Here is a 20,287-nt window from a genome sequence, read left to right as displayed (position 1 = left end):
TGCAAGACAGTAAAAACCCTAGCATATAACTAATCCAACCCACGGGCAAGAGAAGGAAACCTACTCTTCTGATCGGCTTCAGGCATGGAAGGAACCATTTGCAGCCCCACAGAGAAGAGGTATGCTCTCATCTCTTGTTACTCAATCCCTTGGCAAATTAAGCTCACTCCTAAGAACAAATTAAGAGCTCGTTAAGCTTTGATGCATACCTTGTTGCTGCCATCAGGATTGCGGTTGTTACGGGAGGGAACAAAGGGATTGGGCTGGAGATATGTAGGCAGCTGGCTCTTAATGGGGTCAGGGTCATACTAACAGCCAGAGATGAGAAGAGGGGTCAGGAGGCAGTGGAGAAGCTCCGAGAGTGTGGGCTCTTTGATGTACTCTTTCATCAGTTGGATGTGACCGACTCTTCCAGCATTGCTTCCTTTGCGGATTTCGTCAGAACCGAATTTGGCAAGCTTGACATTCTAGTAAGCTCTCTCTCTCTCTCTCTCTCTCTCTCTCTCTCTCTCTCTCTCGCATAACCTCTCATAAATTGATATCTACAGGTGAATAATGCGGGCATTGGAGGACTGACAATGGACGTTGAGGCTTTAAAGGCCTCAAAACAATCAAATAATGTGGTAATCAATTGTTTTAGAATTCTCTGTCAATTTCTTATAGAACTAGAATTAAGTAGTTTCTGTTGATAATCAAGTAGTAGAAATTCAGTTCTTATGATACATTGCATATTGCCGTTACCCTGTTTTTTGTCTAACAAATTGAATATGTAAATAGTACGATACAAGATAAAATTGAATATGTCCACCACACTGACTATATGTTGCGGATATCATCATCAATTGAATTATGGACCTTAAAATAGTGTATAGTTTAGATAACATTATTGCAAACATAAAATGGTTGAGAAGTTTTGTTCATGTGCAACAGGAAGCCAAAGATGTTAGAGATATACCAGATTGGTGGAAACCTCATATGCGAGAAACTTTAGAAAGAGCAGAAGAATGCTTCAAGACAAATTATTATGGCACCAGAGATGTTACAGAAGCATTAATTCCCCTTCTCCGGCAATCAATTTCAGGAAGAGTAGTAAATGTTTCTTCTATCGTCGGGCAACTCAGAGTAAGTAACCTAGCCCATTTTCTCCTAATATCATACTAAATAAGAAGGAACATATTACCTATTCCGTCGTGGCCTGCGTGAGGGATGAAATCTTTACTCTTTTGATTGCCTAAAAATGTACGCTATACATTTTCTTTCTCATTCTTGGTTTCCAGGTTATCTCAAATGAAAAGCTTAAGCAAGATCTATCAAATGTTGATGCCCTGACAGAAGAGAGATTGGTCGAGCTGTTGAATTTGTTTATCAAAGATTTCAAGGAGGGATTGCTGGATGCCCATGGTTGGCCAACCGTTACTTCAGCATATAAACTATCCAAAGTACTTATCAATGCCTACACCAGGATTCTTGCAAAGAAGTATCCCGCCTTGTGCATAAATTGTGTGAGTCCTGGTTTTGTCAAAACTGACTTAAACTGGAATACCGGGATCCTTAGTACCAAAGAAGGTGCTGAAGGACCTGTCATGTTAGCCTTGCAAACTGGTACCGGTCCTTCAGGCCTTTTCTTTGATCAAACCGAAGTGTCAACTTTTTGAATTAGATTAATAATACTCTGTGGATGGGAAGAAGCGAAAGAAGCCTGTATAACATTGCATGAGCTCTCCCCACCAAGCTCAATATGTTGAAATGAAGAGATCCAATGACATGTATTAGATGATGTTTCTTCCTTTTCTCTTGTGTATCTCTTGAACATGAGACGTTGGTGTTATTATCACAGTGCTCTCACTAACTGAGCAAATTGGCCAGGTTGCGTTAATGCTTATCAGTATGAGTGTTTAGTCCGAAGGCAAGCAGACCTACAAGGAAAGGTTTCCCATCTCCTCTAATCATACTTGAATCAGGTCAAATCTGCTCCAAGGAAAGGAACAAGAACAAGTGGATCAATCTCACTCCTCTTGTGTGACGGATCTTTGTTGTTATTATGGCATGCTGTTACAATTGTTACAACTACATGATAAGAACGAAACCACATGGGCCGGGCCTCTTAATAACATCAACAAAATCATATGATTAGCAGGACTGCAAATTGGAAGACTTCGAGCCAAAACCTTAAATTGTTTGATTTCCTTTACTATGCCTCCTCAATCTCAACAGTCCATCTTGAACATTCAGATTAGATCAAAAAGATATGAACCCGGGAATACCAAGAGGCTACGTATCTATCAGTTGATCTGAGGGGATATACGCAAGATATAGCGAACTGCTTTTTGTTTCCTTGAAGTGCACTCTAACAAAGGAGAATCAAACCCGAACCTAAGCCAGCCAAATCATGATGTGTTGAAAATCAACAAATTTGATTGAAGCAATTTCTCTCAATCCTCTTATATAAGGACACAAACTTTTTCTAAAATGCTTAATAGGTGCACTTGAGTTCACTCATTTAGTGCTCTTAATTCTCTTCTCTAATCTTAGTGTTATTCTAATGAAAGAGGATGTTGTTATGATAGATGTGAAAAACGAACCCTTTTCTATTTATAGATGTGAAATGATAACGACGATTAGATGCTTAAACATCCTTTCATTGAATGCATGCCTTCACATAATCCATCCATTCATCAAGGATTGTGTCCCTTGTGATCACCATCAGATCAAATACATCTTTTGAATACACTCTTCACTTATGGAAGTCTCTCGAAGAGTTTACTTGCAAAGGATCCCTTCGAGATGTTTTATGAGAAGAGAAAACATTTATACGCTTCATTTTAAGATTCTCCATGAGAAATTAGAGATATGTCCAAAGAATTTCTGTCGAATCTTTAGAGAGGAGGGGGAAATAAAATAAAAAATTAAATATCATCTTGAGATAATGAAGTTATTTGGAAGTCTAAAATAATGTTTTGTATTTGACTAGGTTTATGTTTAGATATATATTTAATATGAAATTCTAAAATTTAAAATTTTTGATTTGAATATTTATTAACAAAATAACAGCCAAACTTTTCTTACGAAATCACCATTAGTTTATGACTTACCAAGACTATTAAGGCCATTAATAACACCAGTAAAGCGAGTAAACATTTCAATAATGGATTCATTTGATTCTATTTTAAATAGTTCATATTTATGTGCAAGCATATTAATTTTAGATTCTTTGACTTGGTTAGTGCCTCATGAGTTACTTCCAGCCTATCCCAAATTTTTTTAGTAGTATTACAAGTTGAAATACAATTAAATTCATTAGCATCTAGAAAGCAATATAAAACATTCATGGCTTTAGTATTTAGCTATTCTATTTTTTTGTCATAATCATCCTATTTTTCTTCGAGCTTGGGAAGAGACACACCATTATAATCTATTGCTTGTACAAAGATGCGGATGTGTGCTTTCCAGTATGTATAATTTGTGCCATTGAAAAAAGGAGGTCTATTGGTGGACTATCCTTCAGCAAAAGAGGTTCCAGTTAAGGCTGCCATAGATCCTTATTCTTGACTGTTAGGTCAACTAGAGGCTAGAGTACCAAGGCTCTGACACTTCTTTTGTTCAGCTTTGCAACGCAAGAGAGTGGTGAATTGGGATTTTCAAAATTTTAAACAAAATATAGCAGAATAAAACTTAATGAGTGCGTGAGATCAAACACCACAAACACAGCAAAATTTTATAGTGGTTTGGTGACAACCTAGTACCTACGTCCACTCCCCAAGATATTCTTCTTAAAAATTTTTACTATAATCTCTTGAAGATTATAGTCCAATTGTTTTCACCGGGCCCACAATCAACTCAGTTGATTTTTATTGGAAATCAACCAAAATCACCACCGAGCCTTTCTTTAGGCTTAATACAATCTAATTCAAGATTTGGATGGACCTTTTTCCAAGTTTGAATCCCTAAAACTTGTCACAATAGAGTATAGATAAAATATATGACAGAATAAATTACTACTCATGAAAGATGAATGCAAAGAATAAATAGAGCTTTGAATTAATTCATCGGCCTTGAATGAACTTGGATGCTCTACACCAACTCTTTCAATAGTAGAGGATATGATTTTTCAGCTCTTAATGAATGCACTTGAATATCTGTTTTCTTTAGTAAACTCCTTTTTTCCTTTTTCAATTCTTTTTTCTTTGATCCTAAATCACTTCTCCTTTTCTCTCTCTTGGCATTCCCATGCATTTATTGATGGTTTATTTACAACGGGCTGCATGCTGAAAATTAAAAAATTTTCTTAAAAAATCGTGGCTGCACCAGATCGAGTTGCCTACATACCCCTTTGAAAGGGGGATCAAGCCACATGTAGTTCTTAATGTTTAAATCGCAGCGGAAAGATAGAATTAAATATTTTAATTCTAGCATGCAGAATAGATCATAAATAAAAACCAAGATCGTTTAAAAATCAACTATGCATGATTATCATTAGATCTGAAAATAAGAGCATTAGTAAAGTTCTAAACTTGACTAATTTTGGATCCAATCTATCTCCAAATGCTCATTGAATGAGATCTGGAGATCACTCCGTGAGGAGCCCCAAAAGAGGTATGAACCCTCAACGGATTGAACCCGAGCAAAAAAAAAAAAAAAAACTTAGCACAAAATTATATCTCTAGATTTATACCTTTATGAATCACAGAGACAAATGAATATGATGCTTGAGCTTCGTAGCCACACAACCGTCTGGCCTCCACGGGTGATCCACGCGATGCTCTTGGATGATCAACATCCCCGGAATTGCTAGCCCGCGAGGATGTGCTGAAATCTTGAAACAATCAACCCTTGATCGTTCCTTTGAAGACGACGGAGGAGGAGATGAAGGAGATCAAAGAGAACTTGTGACCTTCACGTGTTCTCTCCTTTTCTCAGAACTTAGGCTATCCAGAAATTTACACACCCATAGAGGAGATGGCATGGAGGGCCTCTTATTGCCAAAAACCCACACCTTCCTTCCTTCTTTGCACTAATTAATTGCCATCAAATGGCAATTGAAATCCCCATCAAATAGGGACCATGTGCGGTGGAATAAAAGAGGAGGTGTGGCCATTGAATGCTGCATTTGAATTCCTAAGGAATAGGGATTAATTTCTTCCAAAAGAAAACAGCCGCACGCCCCCTAATTTTGCGTCCCCTGCTAGGATCTCCCCACATGTCACTTAGCGCCATCAAATGAAGGAATTAAAATCCTAATCAAATCAGGATAATTCTCTTCATGGCGCCACACCATGGATCCTTGCCATGTGTCATCATGCGCCATCAACTAAAAGGAAAAAATCCCATCTATGGCACCATTGATGTGAGGACGTGACATGTGTCATCTGATTTCCAAACTTGGATTCCTAATTTTTAGGAATTGATCTCGAATTCAAATTTCAAATATTTGAATTCAGAATTTTCATCAGATGAGGACCTTGGATCATGCCCAATCCAATTGGGTCAAGTCCTACTAATTAGGTCAAGCCCAATCTTCTTGGTTTAAACCCAATCTAATTAGGTCAAACCCTAATGTAGCCCAAATTGAATCTAATTCAATTTGGCTCAACCCAAGCTCTATTACTCAATCAAATTGAGTCAATTAACAATCTAATTGCTTATTAATTCTCCAATAATTTATTAATTATTTTATAGCAATATTTTACTTAGGATAATTTGTCAATCGAATTGACCAAATTATCCCTGGATGATTCTTAATCGTCCATCAGCCTTTATGATCAATCTAGAAAACTTCTATGCGTGTGACCCCATAGGTTCGAACCTAAGCCGGTAGCACAGGAACAATTTTTTGTACTAATCGATGTGACCATCTAGTAATGGTACCCGACGTTCGGATAGGCCGAATAATTGCGAAGCAATATTCTGGAACCCTGGACTATGGTTACCGTATAATTTATCCTTATGACTCCTAATGCCAGGATGACATCAGAGTTCTGTCAACTTGGTAATAGTACATCCACTCTATGATTTAATTTTTACAAATCTTGTGACTCCTAACAAGGATTATCCTAGCCAAGGTTTTGCTAAATTGAACACAAGAGCATTATCTCCTGTCACCAGGAGGGATCAATTTCATCTTGACTCACACACCGACTTCACAAGTACTTGACTGCACCCAGTGACCTTCCGTCTCTGAATTAGAAATTCAGTTAGTCCGGTACCAAAGTACAGTGAGTTGCTTGCTAATCACCGTGGTGATCTCAGGTCTGAGGGACACATATACCCATATCCACTCGGAACATCTCTTGATAGCAGAGCATTCCGAAATTGGTCATGTTCAGTAAAATGTACTCCTACACTTCACCTGTGTGACATATCAGTGTCTCCACACTTCTGGTTAAGAGGACAACCAAAGTATATGGCACACAATGATCTAATCTTGATAATGCTATTGTCCTAGTAACAGCATATCATTTGGTTGCGAACTATTTTAAGGACTCGTAGATAAATCCTCCTTTATCATAAAGGAGTCCTAAGGACTTCATCTCATAACAAGAGTTCATTTGAAGATGTATATAAAATGATGAATAATGCCAAATAATATTTTATTAATTAATCAATTCATATACAAATTCAATCATCAACTGGCTGACGATTGACTTTTAGGATACAATTTCCAACAACTCCCGCTTAGACTAAAGCCAATCGGTATAATATCGTATACCCATCTTCGACTTGTAGTCGTTGAACTCTTTGATGCCGAGGACTTTAGTAAATGGATCAGTCAGATTTTCTTTTGTATCAATCTTCTGAAGATCAATATCACCTCGTTCGACGATATCTCAAATCAGGTGGTAGCGATGTAGAATATGCTTGGTCCGCTGATGTGCTTTGGCTTCTCTTGCTTGAGCTATGGCTCCAGCGTTGTCACAAAATACAGTCACTGGACCATCAATGCTGCGATGTATTCTGCTTCACATGTAGAATCTGCCACTGTATGCTGCTTGGAACTCTTCCAGCAGATAGCCCCACCCTTAAGAGTAAAGATATATCCCGACACGCTCTTGCTATCATCTTGATCTGACCGAAAACTTGAATCGGTATATCCCTCAAGTTTTAAGTCAGAATTACCGTAGACAAGCCACTGGTTTTTATTATTTCTCAAATACTTAAGGATGGTTTTTACAACCTTCTAGTGGTTGCTACCTGGATCAGACTGGTATCTGCTCACTACTCCTAGTGAGTATGCCACGTCTAGTCTAGTACATGTCATGGCATATATTATAGATCCCGCTACCGAAACATATGGAATTCTATCCATACTCTCTCTTTCTTGAGGAGTTGTTGGACAATCCATCTTAGAGAGGTTAATTTCATGGCCCATCGGAAGATAGCCTTTCTTGGAATTAATCATACTGAACCTCTTCAGTATAGTATCAATGTATGTGGATTGGGATAATCCAAGCAATCTTCTAGATCTATCTCTATAGATCTTCATCCCTAGGATGTAAGATGCTTCTCCCAAATCCTTCATGGCAAATTGAGATGATAGCCAAACCTTTATTCCTTGTAATGCAGGAATGTCATTTTCGATTAGAAGAATGTCATCCACATACAAAACAAGAAATATAATAATTGAACCATTTGCCCATTTATAAATGCAAAGTTCCTCTTTCATAATCTAAATGTGCTGCTATCGCAAGCACAATCCGAATGGACTTGAGCATTGCCACGGAAGAAAACGTCTCGTCATAGTCAATACCATAACGTTGACGATCTTCTTTGGCAACCAGACGGGCTTTATAGGTCTCAATCTGACCGTCTGCTCTCCATTTTCTTTTGAAAATTCACTTACACCCTATGGGTTTAATCCCTTCGGGTGGGTCAACTAATGTCCATACATCATTGACCTTCATGGATTCCATTTCGGATTGCATGGCTCCAAGCCATTTATCAGAGTCATACCTTTGCATTGCATCCATATAAGTGATCGGATCCTCTATCGTTTTCATCAAGTTCGAGAGGATCCCCGTCCCGGACTAAGAAACCGTAGTATCTGTTCGGCTGATGTGGTACTCTACCTGATCGCTTTAATGGTGAATCTAAAATAGGTTCTATATTTGATCTAATAAATTCAGACTCAACTGGTTCAGTGGATGGTGTCGGGTCTTCTACATGTTGAACTTTCCTAAGCTCAATATTAGAGCTTCTACTTCCTTCTCCAAGAAATTCTTTCTCTAAGAATATAGCTCTATTACTTACGAACAACTTTTGTTCTTCAGCAAGGTAGAAATAATATCCTTTAGTTTCTTTAGGGTAACCAACAAAGAAATATTTGTCAGACTTGGGTTCAAGTTTGTCTGTCTTCAAACGTTTGACGTACGCCGGACACCCCCAAACCCTAAGGTGAAAGAGCATCGGCTTACGTCAGTGCACATCTCATGTGGTGTTTTATTTACAGACTTACTTGGAACCTTATTAAGAATGTAACAAGCTGACTCAAGTGCATATCCCCAAAAGGATATGGGCAGACTCGCAAACCCCATCATGGATTGAACCATATCTAATAGGGTTCGATTTCTTCTTTCTGATATACCGTTATACTGTGGTGTACCAGGAGGAGTCTATTGGGAAAGAATCCCATTCTCTCCTAGATATGTCAAAAACTTATTGGAAAGGTATTCGCCTCCTCGATCTGATCGAAGAGTTTTAATACTCTTTCCAGTTTGTTTTTTACTTCATTACGATACAATTTGAACATTTCAAATGCTTCAGATTTATGTCTCATTAAATAGACATAACCGTACCTCGAAAGATCGTCTGTGAAAGTAATGAAATATGCATATCCACCTCTAGCATTTATGCTCATTGGCCCACATATATCAAAATGTACTAGGGTCAATAAGTCATTGGCTCGTTCACCTTTTTCAGTAAAAGGTGACTTAGTCATCTTACCAAGAAGGCATGATTCACAGGTTGTTAATAATTCACAATCATTAATATTGAGGATTCCCTCTTTATTTAACCTGCTCATTCTGTTTTTGTTAATATGACCTAGTCTATGATGCCAAAGGTAGACATCCGTGATATTGTCTATTCTAGGGTGCTTATTGGACTTGTACATTACATGAACAGGCTGTGACAAAATATAAATGCTATTACTCAGAATTTCATTCATTACAGCAACATCATTCCAAATGATATTGCAATAATCCCTTTTTATTGATATTTGATAACAATTTTTGGCCAAAAGGCCTACAGAAATGACATTCAATAAAAAACTTGGACAATAGTGACAATCACTAAGGACATTTACATGAGAGCTGAATACAAGTTTAAGAATTCCTAAAGCTAGAACTGGAATAGGTCTTCCATCTCCATCATTCGGAAATTTTTCTCCTTCTTCAAACCTCTCACCGACTTGCAGTCCCTGCAACGAATTGCAAATGTTGAAAGAACTACCGATATCCAATACCCAAGTCGAATTATCATAAATAAAAAAATTACAAGGCGTTATCATATAAGTACCTTGATTTGCAATAGATTGCATATTTCTCCTAGGCCTGTTTGGGTCAAGTATAGCAATGTATTGAGGACAATTTCTCTTCCAATGCCCCTGCTTCCTACAATAGAAGCATTCTGTCTGACTTTGGTCAGCCTTAATCTTTTTGGTCTGACTTTGCTGAGTTTTCAGCTTTCTAAGCCAGCTATTAAAATTGGATCCTATCAGCTTATCACTTTCCAATAGCGATCGGTTAGTGGCCATTTCTGCATAAAGAAAAATCAGCTTATTAGTGTATGAATTGACTAAACCCTAAAGACTTGGACTTTAGTCTAAAGGTCCTCCAACTATTTTATACAAATTTGTAGCCTCTACCTCAAATTCGAAGAATTACACTTAAATCTTTAGTGAGCACTAGAACCCAATTGGTCGCATATGGGCCCGAGTGTGGCTCGGCCAACCTATATGCATCTATTGGTAGATTCTGAACCAATTGTTTCACCAAATAATTTTCTAGTGATAATTTTGTCCCAGTCATTTCGGCAGGCATGTGGCGCCTCCACCAAAGATCCTCATTAGGTCCAACCATTAAATGATAGGGTTCTGTGTAATCAACTAATAGATGACCAAGCCCGAGTGTGGCTCGGCCCACCTGACCACCTATTGAAGGTACACTCAACTCATCATATATCAAATGATAATTTCAATACCCGATAAGCACCAGGCGTGTGGCGCCTCCAATGATTATCGAAACATTAGACTCATTATCATCTAACTTAATGGGAGGCTATGACCTAGTTATCCCTATAACTATTTCATTTTAGGGACCTAATAATTTTAAAGGATTTAATTAGGATAGATAAGAAGATCCGGTTAACCTAAATTTTCTCACTGACTTCACTAAGTCAGATTATAAAGAATTAGATTCAAACCGATTAAGAAGGCACCTAAATCAGTCAAACTGATTTTTCTTACAGGCATGGGTTAGCTCGAATCATTAAATGATCCAATAAAAAATGATTGACCAAATCGGCCAGGTAAGTGAGATCGGTGGAAGGGATATGCCATTAACTCGACAAAGACGCATCAGTGCGAGTAGCTTCCAATTAAAAACCACCGGTCGAGTCTGCCAAACTTACCTTAGACACCGACTGATTAATCAATTTTGATTTTGACCATCCTAATGACTCGGGCTCAACCACGGAGCTTAAATCAAGTTCCATCTTGGTCTGATCAAAGACATGGAACCAATCAATCTATAACTATTGTAAATTGAATTGAGTTATCTTGATTTGATCTAATTACTACTTAGTTAGATTTAATCAATTAACTCAATCATTCCATGATTTGATTCTAACCTTAGGTCTAACCCAATTAGAGAACTTGACTTGAGCTAATCCAAACCCCCAAGACTTATGCAATTTGTCATTGAAATTCAATTCACAATTCTAGGTCACTTAATTCTCAATTAAGTGTAGTTTTATGAAATTTTTTTAGATCATTGTATAAGTCTTAAATCAGATGTTAATTACAAATCTTTAGTTCTTAAAATCAGATCTAAATTTGTGAATTAAACATTCTGATTTCAGATTTAATTCATGTTCAAATCATTAACGATTTATGTTCATATATCACATATATAAACTAACATGAATTAACTTAAATAACATACATCATAAGTATTTATTTTTAGATCTGATATGTCTTACAAAATTAGAGATTAAAAGGATCATAAATTGCATTTAGATCTAATCTAAATAAGTTTATGATTTCAAATTTTGCATGTTCAATATATCACATATATTAATCATAAAACATGCATCACATGCATCCAAATTTCAGATCTATTTAATCATGCATAAACAGCAATTAAATTAATCATAAATTTATTTTGAATCTAATCTAAATACATTCATGATTTCAGATTTAATTGCATTGATTAAAATAATTTTAATCAGTCTTTTGAGGTTCATCTTCAAAGATCGCACACAATAGCACCCCTACACGCCATAGGAGATCCCATCGAATGGAAGATGAGGGAGATGATCCCTTCTTTCTCTTATGACCGGACGGCCTGGTGATTGATTTATCAGATTACTTTACAAAAGAATAAACAAGTTTTATAACATAAAAATTTAAACATCCAACCTAGCTCTGATACCATTGATGGTTTATTTACAACGGGCTGCATACTGAAAATTAAAATTTTTTCTTAAAAAACCATGGTTGCACCTAATCGGGTTGCCTACGTACCCCTTCGAAAGGGGGATCAAGCCACATATAGTTTTTAATGTTTAAATCGCAGTGGAAAGATAGAATTAAATATTTTAATTCTATCTTGCAGAATAGATTATAAATTAATACCAAGACCGTTTAAATGATTATGCATAAAACCAACTATGCATGATTATCATTAGATCTGAAAATAAGAGCATTAGTAAAGTTCTAAACTTGACTAATTTTGGATCAAATCTATCTCCGAATGCTCATTGAATGAGATCTGAAGATCACTCCGTGAGGAGCCCCAAAACAGGTTTGAACCCTCGACGGATTGAACCCGATCAAAAAAAAAAAACTTAGCACAAAATTATATCTCTAGATTTATACCTTTATGAATCACAGAGATAAATGAATATGATGCTCGAGCTTCGTAGCCACATAACCGTCTGGCCTCTACGGATGATCCACGCGAAGCTCTTGGATGATCGATGTCCCCGGAATTGCTAGCCTGCGAGGATGTGCTAAAATCTTGAAACAATCAATCCTTGATCGTTCCTTTGAAGGCGACGGAGGAGGAGATGAAGGAGATCAAAGAGAACTTGTGACCTTCACGGGTTCTCTCCTTTATTCAGAACTTAGGCAATCTAGAAATTTACACACCCATGGAGGAGATGGCATGGAGGGCCTCTTATTGCCAAAAACCCACACCTTCCTTCCTTCTTCGCACCAATTAATTGCCATCAAATGGTAATTGAAATCCCCATCAAATAGGGACCATGTGCGGTGGAATAAAAGAGGAGCTGTGGCCATTGAATGCTGCATTTGAATCCTTAAGGAATAGGGATTCATTTCTTCCAAAAGAAAATAGCCGCACGCCCCCTAATTTTGCGTCCCCTGCTAGGATCTCGCCACATGTCACTTGGCGCCATCAAATGAAGGAATTAAAATCCTAATCAAATCAGAATAAATTCTCTTCATGGCGCCACACCATGGATCCTTGCCATGTGTCATCATGCAAGGATAGAATAGTCCTTTAAAATTGATATAAGGGATTGGAAGGAATCAAAAAATAATGGCATAATTGTAGATGCGTTGAAATGGCAAGAGCAAAATGAGAATTTTGGAGTTTGATGTGACTTAGTTAGGGGGTTTGTGCTGTGGTTGTGGCGGTGGAATGAAATAGAGAAGAAGAGTGGTCTCAGGCGGAAGAAAGAAAACAGAAAAAAAGAGAGAAGAAGAGAAGGAAAAAGAGAGAAGAAGAGAAGAAAAAAAAGAGAGAGAAGAAGAGAAGGAAAAGAGAGAAGAAGAGAAGGAAAAAGAGAGAAGAAGAGAAGAAAAAGAGAGAAGAAGAGAAGGAGAAGAGGAAGAAAGAAGAAGGGAATTCGAGGTGGAAGGGAGTCCCGGTTGCGCTGCTAGCAGAAGGGAAAAGCGTAGGTCTCCTTCCCCTCTACGCAAAGACCTCGATTTTCCGAAGATAAAAAGGTAAATACCCATCCCTACCTAGTCTTCTAATGAAATTAGGATATACAAAGGGTGGATGTGGTCTAGATAGGTTGGATAAGGGTTGTAGAGGTGATTAAAAGAGGAAGAATCGGTTTCCACAAGTTTTTTCGGCACTGCGAAAAAACTGTGTCGAAGTCCAAAATTCGGTGAATTATTTCGGAGGTCAATCGGCCTCCGATGGTGATGCATGTTACCATTCTGGAAACCCCTATAAGTGTAAAATGTTAGGTAAAAATTTTATAAAATTTGGAGTTTGGAAAGTGGATCAAAATCGAGATGAAGTAACCCACTGTCAGTTCGGATTACTGTTCATCCGAGATAAAAAAAAGTGAGAAAATGGTGGGAGTCGCCTCAAAACGCGCCGGAGTCGACTCGAGGTCAACTGGAGTTGACTCGGGGCAGATTGGGGTCGACTCATGCCTCAGAGGGGCCGACTCACGAGGTTGGGGGTTGACTCTCTCTGAGAGTCCAGAAAATGAAGTTTTGCGGCTCTATGATCGCAGTCGACTCATGAGGTTGGGTCGACTCACGCTTCAGTGAAATTTTTAGTGAAGGAGGATTTTGACTTTTTCTCGCACCTTGACCCTATAGCAGTGGCCTAAGGTGTGTGTGTGATGCTTTTGCATCATAATACATGTAAGAAAAAGATTAATTGATAGAAAAAAGGGAAAAACGAAAGGATTTAGAAAAGGGGGGAGTTGAATCAATTAAAATTTTCTATATTTATGATTGGCATATAGATTATGGCCCTTGATACAAGACTAAATGTATTGTAAATGCATTAATCAGTTGGGCAAGAAGCTAGGGAACAAGAGGAGTAAGTCCTCTACTGCCTACTGTAGATTTTTGGAGGCGTATCAGGGCTGTGCCAGATTGACAGGTGAGTGGGAGTCATGTACTTTGCACCATGAGCATTCTTAGTTCATTTTCATGAATGTCGCCAAGTGTGAATTGATTCCACTTGTGCATATTGATTGATATTGTAGTAGATTCCTCTATAATCTTGTTTCTCCATGTTTGACTATTTTGTACATGCATTTGAGGGAACATTGAGAGGAATTACAAGGGGTAGATGAGTAGTTAAATTGGTTCCAAATTGTGAAATGACTTTTTTTGTAAATTGATTTTATTTCCTCTATTTCAAAGACTTGTTGAGCCTTTTCAGTGGTATATTGAGTTGCATTGCACTCCCTTGACCCCTCACTCCTAACCCTGATGTTAGTTTATGATTGGGTCATGGTCGAGTGAGTGGTAGTCTTGATTATACTCCTTTTTAGTAGAGTATTGGGAGGATGCATTATGACATTTATGCATGGCTTGGCAGTATCTACAGGACACCTATAGTCGATGGAGTTAGACATCGGCCTGTGTGCGCATAGTAGTCTTCTAGGTGGGCGGAGCCCAGTCCCTTTCTAGGGGGGACACGGCCCTAGGCATAGGATCGGCCAGTTCTACACTTATATTCTGCTTGCCGCCGGGCATAGTAAAACTCCGCGAGGTGCAGTATGGCTTTTCGCGGATGTAGAATTTCCGCGAGGTGCCGTTTAGTATACAGATGTGAGATGTTTCTATGGATTTCTCTTCTAGATACTGGCCAGCATTTATATTATTGATGTGGTGTCATATTCTATGCATGCATATGACAGTAGGGAGTTGTTGTGGTTCGCTTGGGGCGTAAGACCCACCTTATGACAGCTGTTTATCGATGTTTCAGCATATTGACACTCGATTTGTATGCTCCAGTATTATGATCTGTTGAGCATATTCATGAGTAGCATATATATTTACTTGATTATTCCATATGTACTTCAGATGAGTTGATATTGATTATGGTGATATTGATGATTCACTCCATATTCTTTATGTTGAGTTCATGTTCATCTTGTTATTGATCACTATTCATATGCTCTTGAGATTTCACCTCGAGCCATGATTATATCTTGTCTCATGTGCATAGTACTCTCTACTCCACTCACTGAGTATTCATATACTCACTCCCCAGTTTGGTGTTTTTGATTGCAGGGCAGGTGTTGTATAGAGAGGAGCAGGGTTAGAGATTGCCTGCTAGCTGTGCCGCTCCATAGTATAATGTAGATAGAGGTTTATACCTTTTGGTGTATTATAAACCTTCTGTTGTATATAGTGTATAGTTACAGTTATAGATCCTGTTGTGGATATGGGTTGACCATGGATGGATTGGAAAGCAGGTATATATATATGTGCAGATCAGTTGTGTGCCTGCGATAATGTATTGCTATATATTGTCCAGGTTTATTATGTGACAGATTATATGATTGCTGCTCTGATAGGTAGTGTTGTTGTATGTATTGAGATAATCCTGACAGATCAATATAAGAAAGGTGATCATTTTGTGCATGCATCATGCCAAAATTTTCAGGATTTATTGATGATTGATAGGTAGTAGGGTTCTACGTGGTGACTGGTGGTTTTATGCCTCCCCGCACCATAGGACCGTCGCGGCAGCCCGCCGGAACGGGGCGGGGGTCGTGACAAAGCTTGGTATCAGAGCAAAGGTTAAGAAGAGTCCTGTCAGAGCAATAGGATGAGTCAGGATTAAGTATAGGATTATACTATGGAGCATAGGGTTTTTCTGTATATTATTTTATGAGTCATTTACAATTCTGTAAAATATATTTGGGGATGAGACTTAAGAGTTCTTTTCTGGCTTTACTTGAGATATAAAATTTTATATCATTCAGTTTAGAATCAAGATTTGTATTTTGATAGAAAGTCAATTAATAAATTTAGAGAATATTGATCAGAGTTGTGCAGCCAATCAATTTCATAAACCAAAAATATTGGTCAATTTAAATTGGTCAAAAATATTGATTGTGATGGAGACTAGATTTTTCAATAATGAAGACTTTTGTTAATAAGAGAAGGTGAATATTGTTGATTCTTAGATTAATCATGATATAACTATGTTATCTCCCTGATGGTTTTTGCTATTTTTGCTATGCTAAGAAAATAATTTATGTAAACTCATCATAAATTCTTGACTGCTAGGTAGCCGTAAGCAACATGGAGGATGAAAGAGAAATAAGGGTACCTTTCCCGGACCCTGACAGCCAATCAATTTCATAAACCACTCCACACTCCGTAGCAACCCAGGCAGACCTGGCAAGAGTGTACCAGTTAATGGCACAACTGCTTCAGCAACAGCAGCAGATGCAGTTGGCTGCCCAACCTGTACAGCTGATGGATTCCTATTATAAGAGATTCCATAGGCTAAATCCACCGACATTTGATGGTGGATCCGATCCCATGATAGCTGAGATCTGGATCCGGAAAATGGAGAAGATGTATAAGTTACTCCAATTTTCCGAGGAGGTAAAAGTCAGACTAGCTATCTTTATGCTAAGGGGGAGTGCTGAGTCTTGGTGGACTGCTATGGAGACAGCATATGAGGTCAACGGAATGGCCTGGAGAGATTTTAAGAGGGTATTTTATGCTAAGTACTTTTCGGACTCAGTCAGGCAAAGAAAGCAGAATGAGTTTTTATCGTTGACTCAGTCCGAGCATATGACTGTCTTGGATAACGCCAATAGGTTCGATGAGCTGGGTCGATTTTGCCCCCAGTTCATGGAGGACGATATAAGTAGAGCCAACCGGTTCAAACAAGGGCTTAGATATGGGATCAGGTTCCGGACATCTTTACAGTTAATTACCAGCTATATGGATATTTTGGACAGAGCTTTGAAAGTAGAAGCTGAATTGAAAAGATCTAATAGAGAAAGGGCTGACCTGATGAGATCTAGATTAGCTAGAAGTTAGAGTGGCAGGCCATGGGATTTCAGGGGCATTCCAATTCAAAAGAAGCCCAGGTACCGCACTTACTCTAGCAGATCCTATAGTGGGCCCTATATGAGGAGAGCGGGGGCATGTTATAGTTGTGGGCGGACTGAACACCTGGCACGTGATTGCCCATACAAGAGGAGGAATGAGCTCAGACCTCCTGTACCTGGTGACCAGAGGCCAAGAAGCAATGCTCGAGTTTTGCACTGACCCACCAAGATGCCAGTGCCAATGACCGGGTGGTGACAGGTATATTACCAGTCAGCTTGGTTGATGCCTTTATTTTGTTCGTTTCTGGCTCTATGCATTCCTTTATTTCAGTTAGTTTTTCTAGATAATTACAATGCATACTTGAGAAACTAGAAGAACCATTGTATGTTCTTACACCCCTATAGAAAATAGTAATTGTTGACATTGGTGCAAGAATTGCATAATTCAAATAGGGGTAGGAGAGTTAGCGACAAATCTTATATAACTTGACATGCAAGACTTTGACATCATTTCGGAAATAGGCTGGATGTCTCAGTACCATACTCATATTAACTGCTACACCGAGCAGAAAAGCTTCTGGTAGTATTGCTGCTCTACTCACCTCTGAAAAAAGCTAATATTGAGGTAGATACATCGAGCAGAATATGAAGAGCTGATATCCTCACCTCTTTGAGTAATCAGGTAATTTACTCTTTTAAATTCGATGACGAATTTTATATAAGGGGGGAGGATGTAATAACCCCCAAAAATTTTTTTATATAAAAAAGGATAGAATAGTCCTTTAAAATTGATATAAGGGGTAAAATTGGAAGGAATCAAAAGTTAATGGCATAATTGTAGATGCGTTGAAGTGGTAAGGGCAAAATAGGAATTTTGGAGTTTGATGTGACTTAATTAGGGGGTTTGTGCGGCTGTGGCGGTGGAATGAAATAGAGAAGAAGAGTGGTCTCAGGCGGAAGAAAGAAAACAGAAAAAAAGAGAGAAGAAGAGAAGGAAAAAGAGAAAAGAAGAGAAGCAAAAAAAAAAAAAAGAAGAGAAGGAAAAGAGAGAAGAAGAGAAGGAAAAGAGAGAAGAAGAGAAGGAAAAAGAGAGAAGAAGAGAGGAAAAAGAGAGAAGAAGAGAAGGAGAAGAAGAAGAAAGAAGAAGGGAATTCGAGGTGGAAGGGAGTCCCGGTTGCGCTGCTAGCTGAAGAGAAAAGCATAGGTCTCCTTCCCCTCTACGCAAAGACCTCGATTTTTCGAAGAGAAAAAGATAAATATCCATTCCTATCTAGTCTTCTAATGAAATTAGGCTATACAAAGGGTGGATGTGGTCTAGAATGGTTGGATAAGGGTTGTAGAGGTGATTAAAAGAGGAAGAATCAGATTTCGACAAGTTTTTCCGGCACTGCGGAAAAACTGTGTCGAAGTTCCAACTTTGGTAAATTATTTCGGGGGTCAATCAGCCTCCGATGGTGATGAATGCTACTATTCTGGAAACCTCTATGAGTGTAAAATGTTAGGTAAAAATTTCATAAAATTTGGAGTTTGAAAAATGGATCAAAACTGGAATGAAGTAACCCACTGTCAGTCCGGATTACTATTCATCCGAGATGAAAAAAATGAGAAAATGGTGGGAGTCGCATCAAAACGCGCTGGAGTCGACTCGAGGTCAACTGGAGTCGACTCGGGGCAGATTGGGGTCGACTCATGCCTCAGAGAGCTCGACTCACGAGGTTGGGGGTCGACTCTCTCTGAGAATTCAGAAAATGAAGTTTTGCGGCTCTATGGTCGGAGTCGACTTATGAAGTTGGGGTCGACTCACGCTTCAGTGAAATTTTTAGTGAAGGAGGATTTTGACTCTTTCTCGTACCTTGACCCTATAGCAGTGGCCTAAGGTGTGTGTGTGATGCTTTTGCATCATAATACATATAGGAAAAAGGTTAATTGATAGGAAAAAAGGAAAAAAGGAAAAAGAAAAGGATTTAGAAAAGGGGGGAGTTGAATCAATTAAAGTTTTCTATATTTATGATTGGCACGTACATTATGGCCCTTGATACAAGACTAAATGTACTGTAAATGCATGTATCAGTTGGGCAAGAAGCTAGGAAACAAGAGGAAGAAGTTTCCTACTGCCTACTATAGATTTTTGGAGGCGTATCAGAGCTATGCCAGATTGACAGGTGAGTGGGAGTCATGTACTTTGTACCATGAACATTCTTAGTTCATTTTCATGAATGTCGCCTAGTATGAATTGATTCCACTTGTGCATATTGATTGATATTGTAGTAGATTCCTCTATAATCTTGTTTCTCCATGCTTGATTATTTTGTACATGCATTTGAGGGAACATTGAGAGGAATTACAAGGGGTAGATAAGTAGTTAAATTGGTTCCAAATTGTGAAATGACTTCTTTTGTAAATTGATTATATTTCCTCTATTTCAAAGACTTTTTGAGCCTTTTCAGTGGTATATTGAGTTGCATTGCACTCCCTTGACCCCTCACTCCTAACCCTGATGTTAGTTTATGATTGGGTCATGGTCGAGTGAGTGGTAGTCTTGATTATACTCCTTTTTAGTAGAGTATTGGGAGGGTGCATTATGGCATTTATGCATGGCTTGGCAGTATCTACAGGACACCTATAGTCGATGGAGTTAGACATCGGCCTGTGTGCGCATAGTAGTCTTCTAGGTGGGCGGAGCCCAGTCCCTTTCTAGGGGGAACATGGCCCTAGGCATAGGATCGGCCAGTTCTACACTTATATTCTGCTTGCCGCCGGGCATAGTAAAACTCCGCGAGGTGCAGTATGGCTTTCCATGGATGTAGAATTCCCGCGAGGTGCCGTTTAGTATACAGATGTGAGATGTTTCTATGGATTTCTCTTTTAGATACTGGCCAGCATTTATATTATTGATGTGGTGTCATATTCTATGCATGCATATGACAGTAAGGAGTTGTTGTGGTTCGCTTGGGGCGTAAGACCCACCTTTTGACAGCTGTTTATCGATGTTTCAGCATATTGACATTCGATTTGTATGCTCCAGTATTATGATCTGTTGAGCATATTCATGAGTAGCATATATATTTACTTGATTATTCCATATGTACTTCAGATGAGTTGATATTGATTATGGTGATATTGATGATTCACTCCATATTCTTTATGTTGAGTTCATGTTCATCTTGTAATTGATCACCATTCATATGCTCTTGAGATTTCACCTCGAGCCATGATTATATCTTGTCTCATGTGCATAGTACTCTCTACTCCACTCACTGAGTATTCATATACT

The 20,287-nt window shown here is 38.4% G+C and overlaps 2 protein-coding genes across 2 annotated transcripts; both read left to right on the top strand.

The window, feature by feature from the left end:
* LOC103698030 ((+)-neomenthol dehydrogenase-like) lies at positions 1–1,792 on the top strand. The gene is made up of 5 exons (XM_039121484.1): positions 1–119; positions 227–470; positions 549–623; positions 931–1,122; positions 1,278–1,792. The coding sequence occupies exons 1-5, from the start codon at positions 85–87 to the stop codon at positions 1,653–1,655; spliced, it is 924 nt and encodes a 307-aa protein (XP_038977412.1). The 5' UTR covers positions 1–84; the 3' UTR covers positions 1,656–1,792.
* Positions 1,793–16,366: 14,574 nt separating this feature from the next.
* LOC120107956 lies at positions 16,367–17,002 on the top strand. Its single transcript, XM_039121486.1, has one exon. The coding sequence runs from the start codon at positions 16,367–16,369 to the stop codon at positions 17,000–17,002; it is 636 nt and encodes a 211-aa protein (XP_038977414.1).
* The last annotated feature ends 3,285 nt before the right edge of the window (positions 17,003–20,287 follow it).

Source organism: Phoenix dactylifera, unplaced genomic scaffold (genome assembly GCF_009389715.1).
Source record: "Phoenix dactylifera cultivar Barhee BC4 unplaced genomic scaffold, palm_55x_up_171113_PBpolish2nd_filt_p 001092F, whole genome shotgun sequence".
Classification (NCBI taxonomy): domain Eukaryota; kingdom Viridiplantae; phylum Streptophyta; class Magnoliopsida; order Arecales; family Arecaceae; genus Phoenix; species Phoenix dactylifera.
Note: the sequence above shows the minus strand (reverse complement) of the source record. Positions and strands in the feature narration are given on the sequence as shown.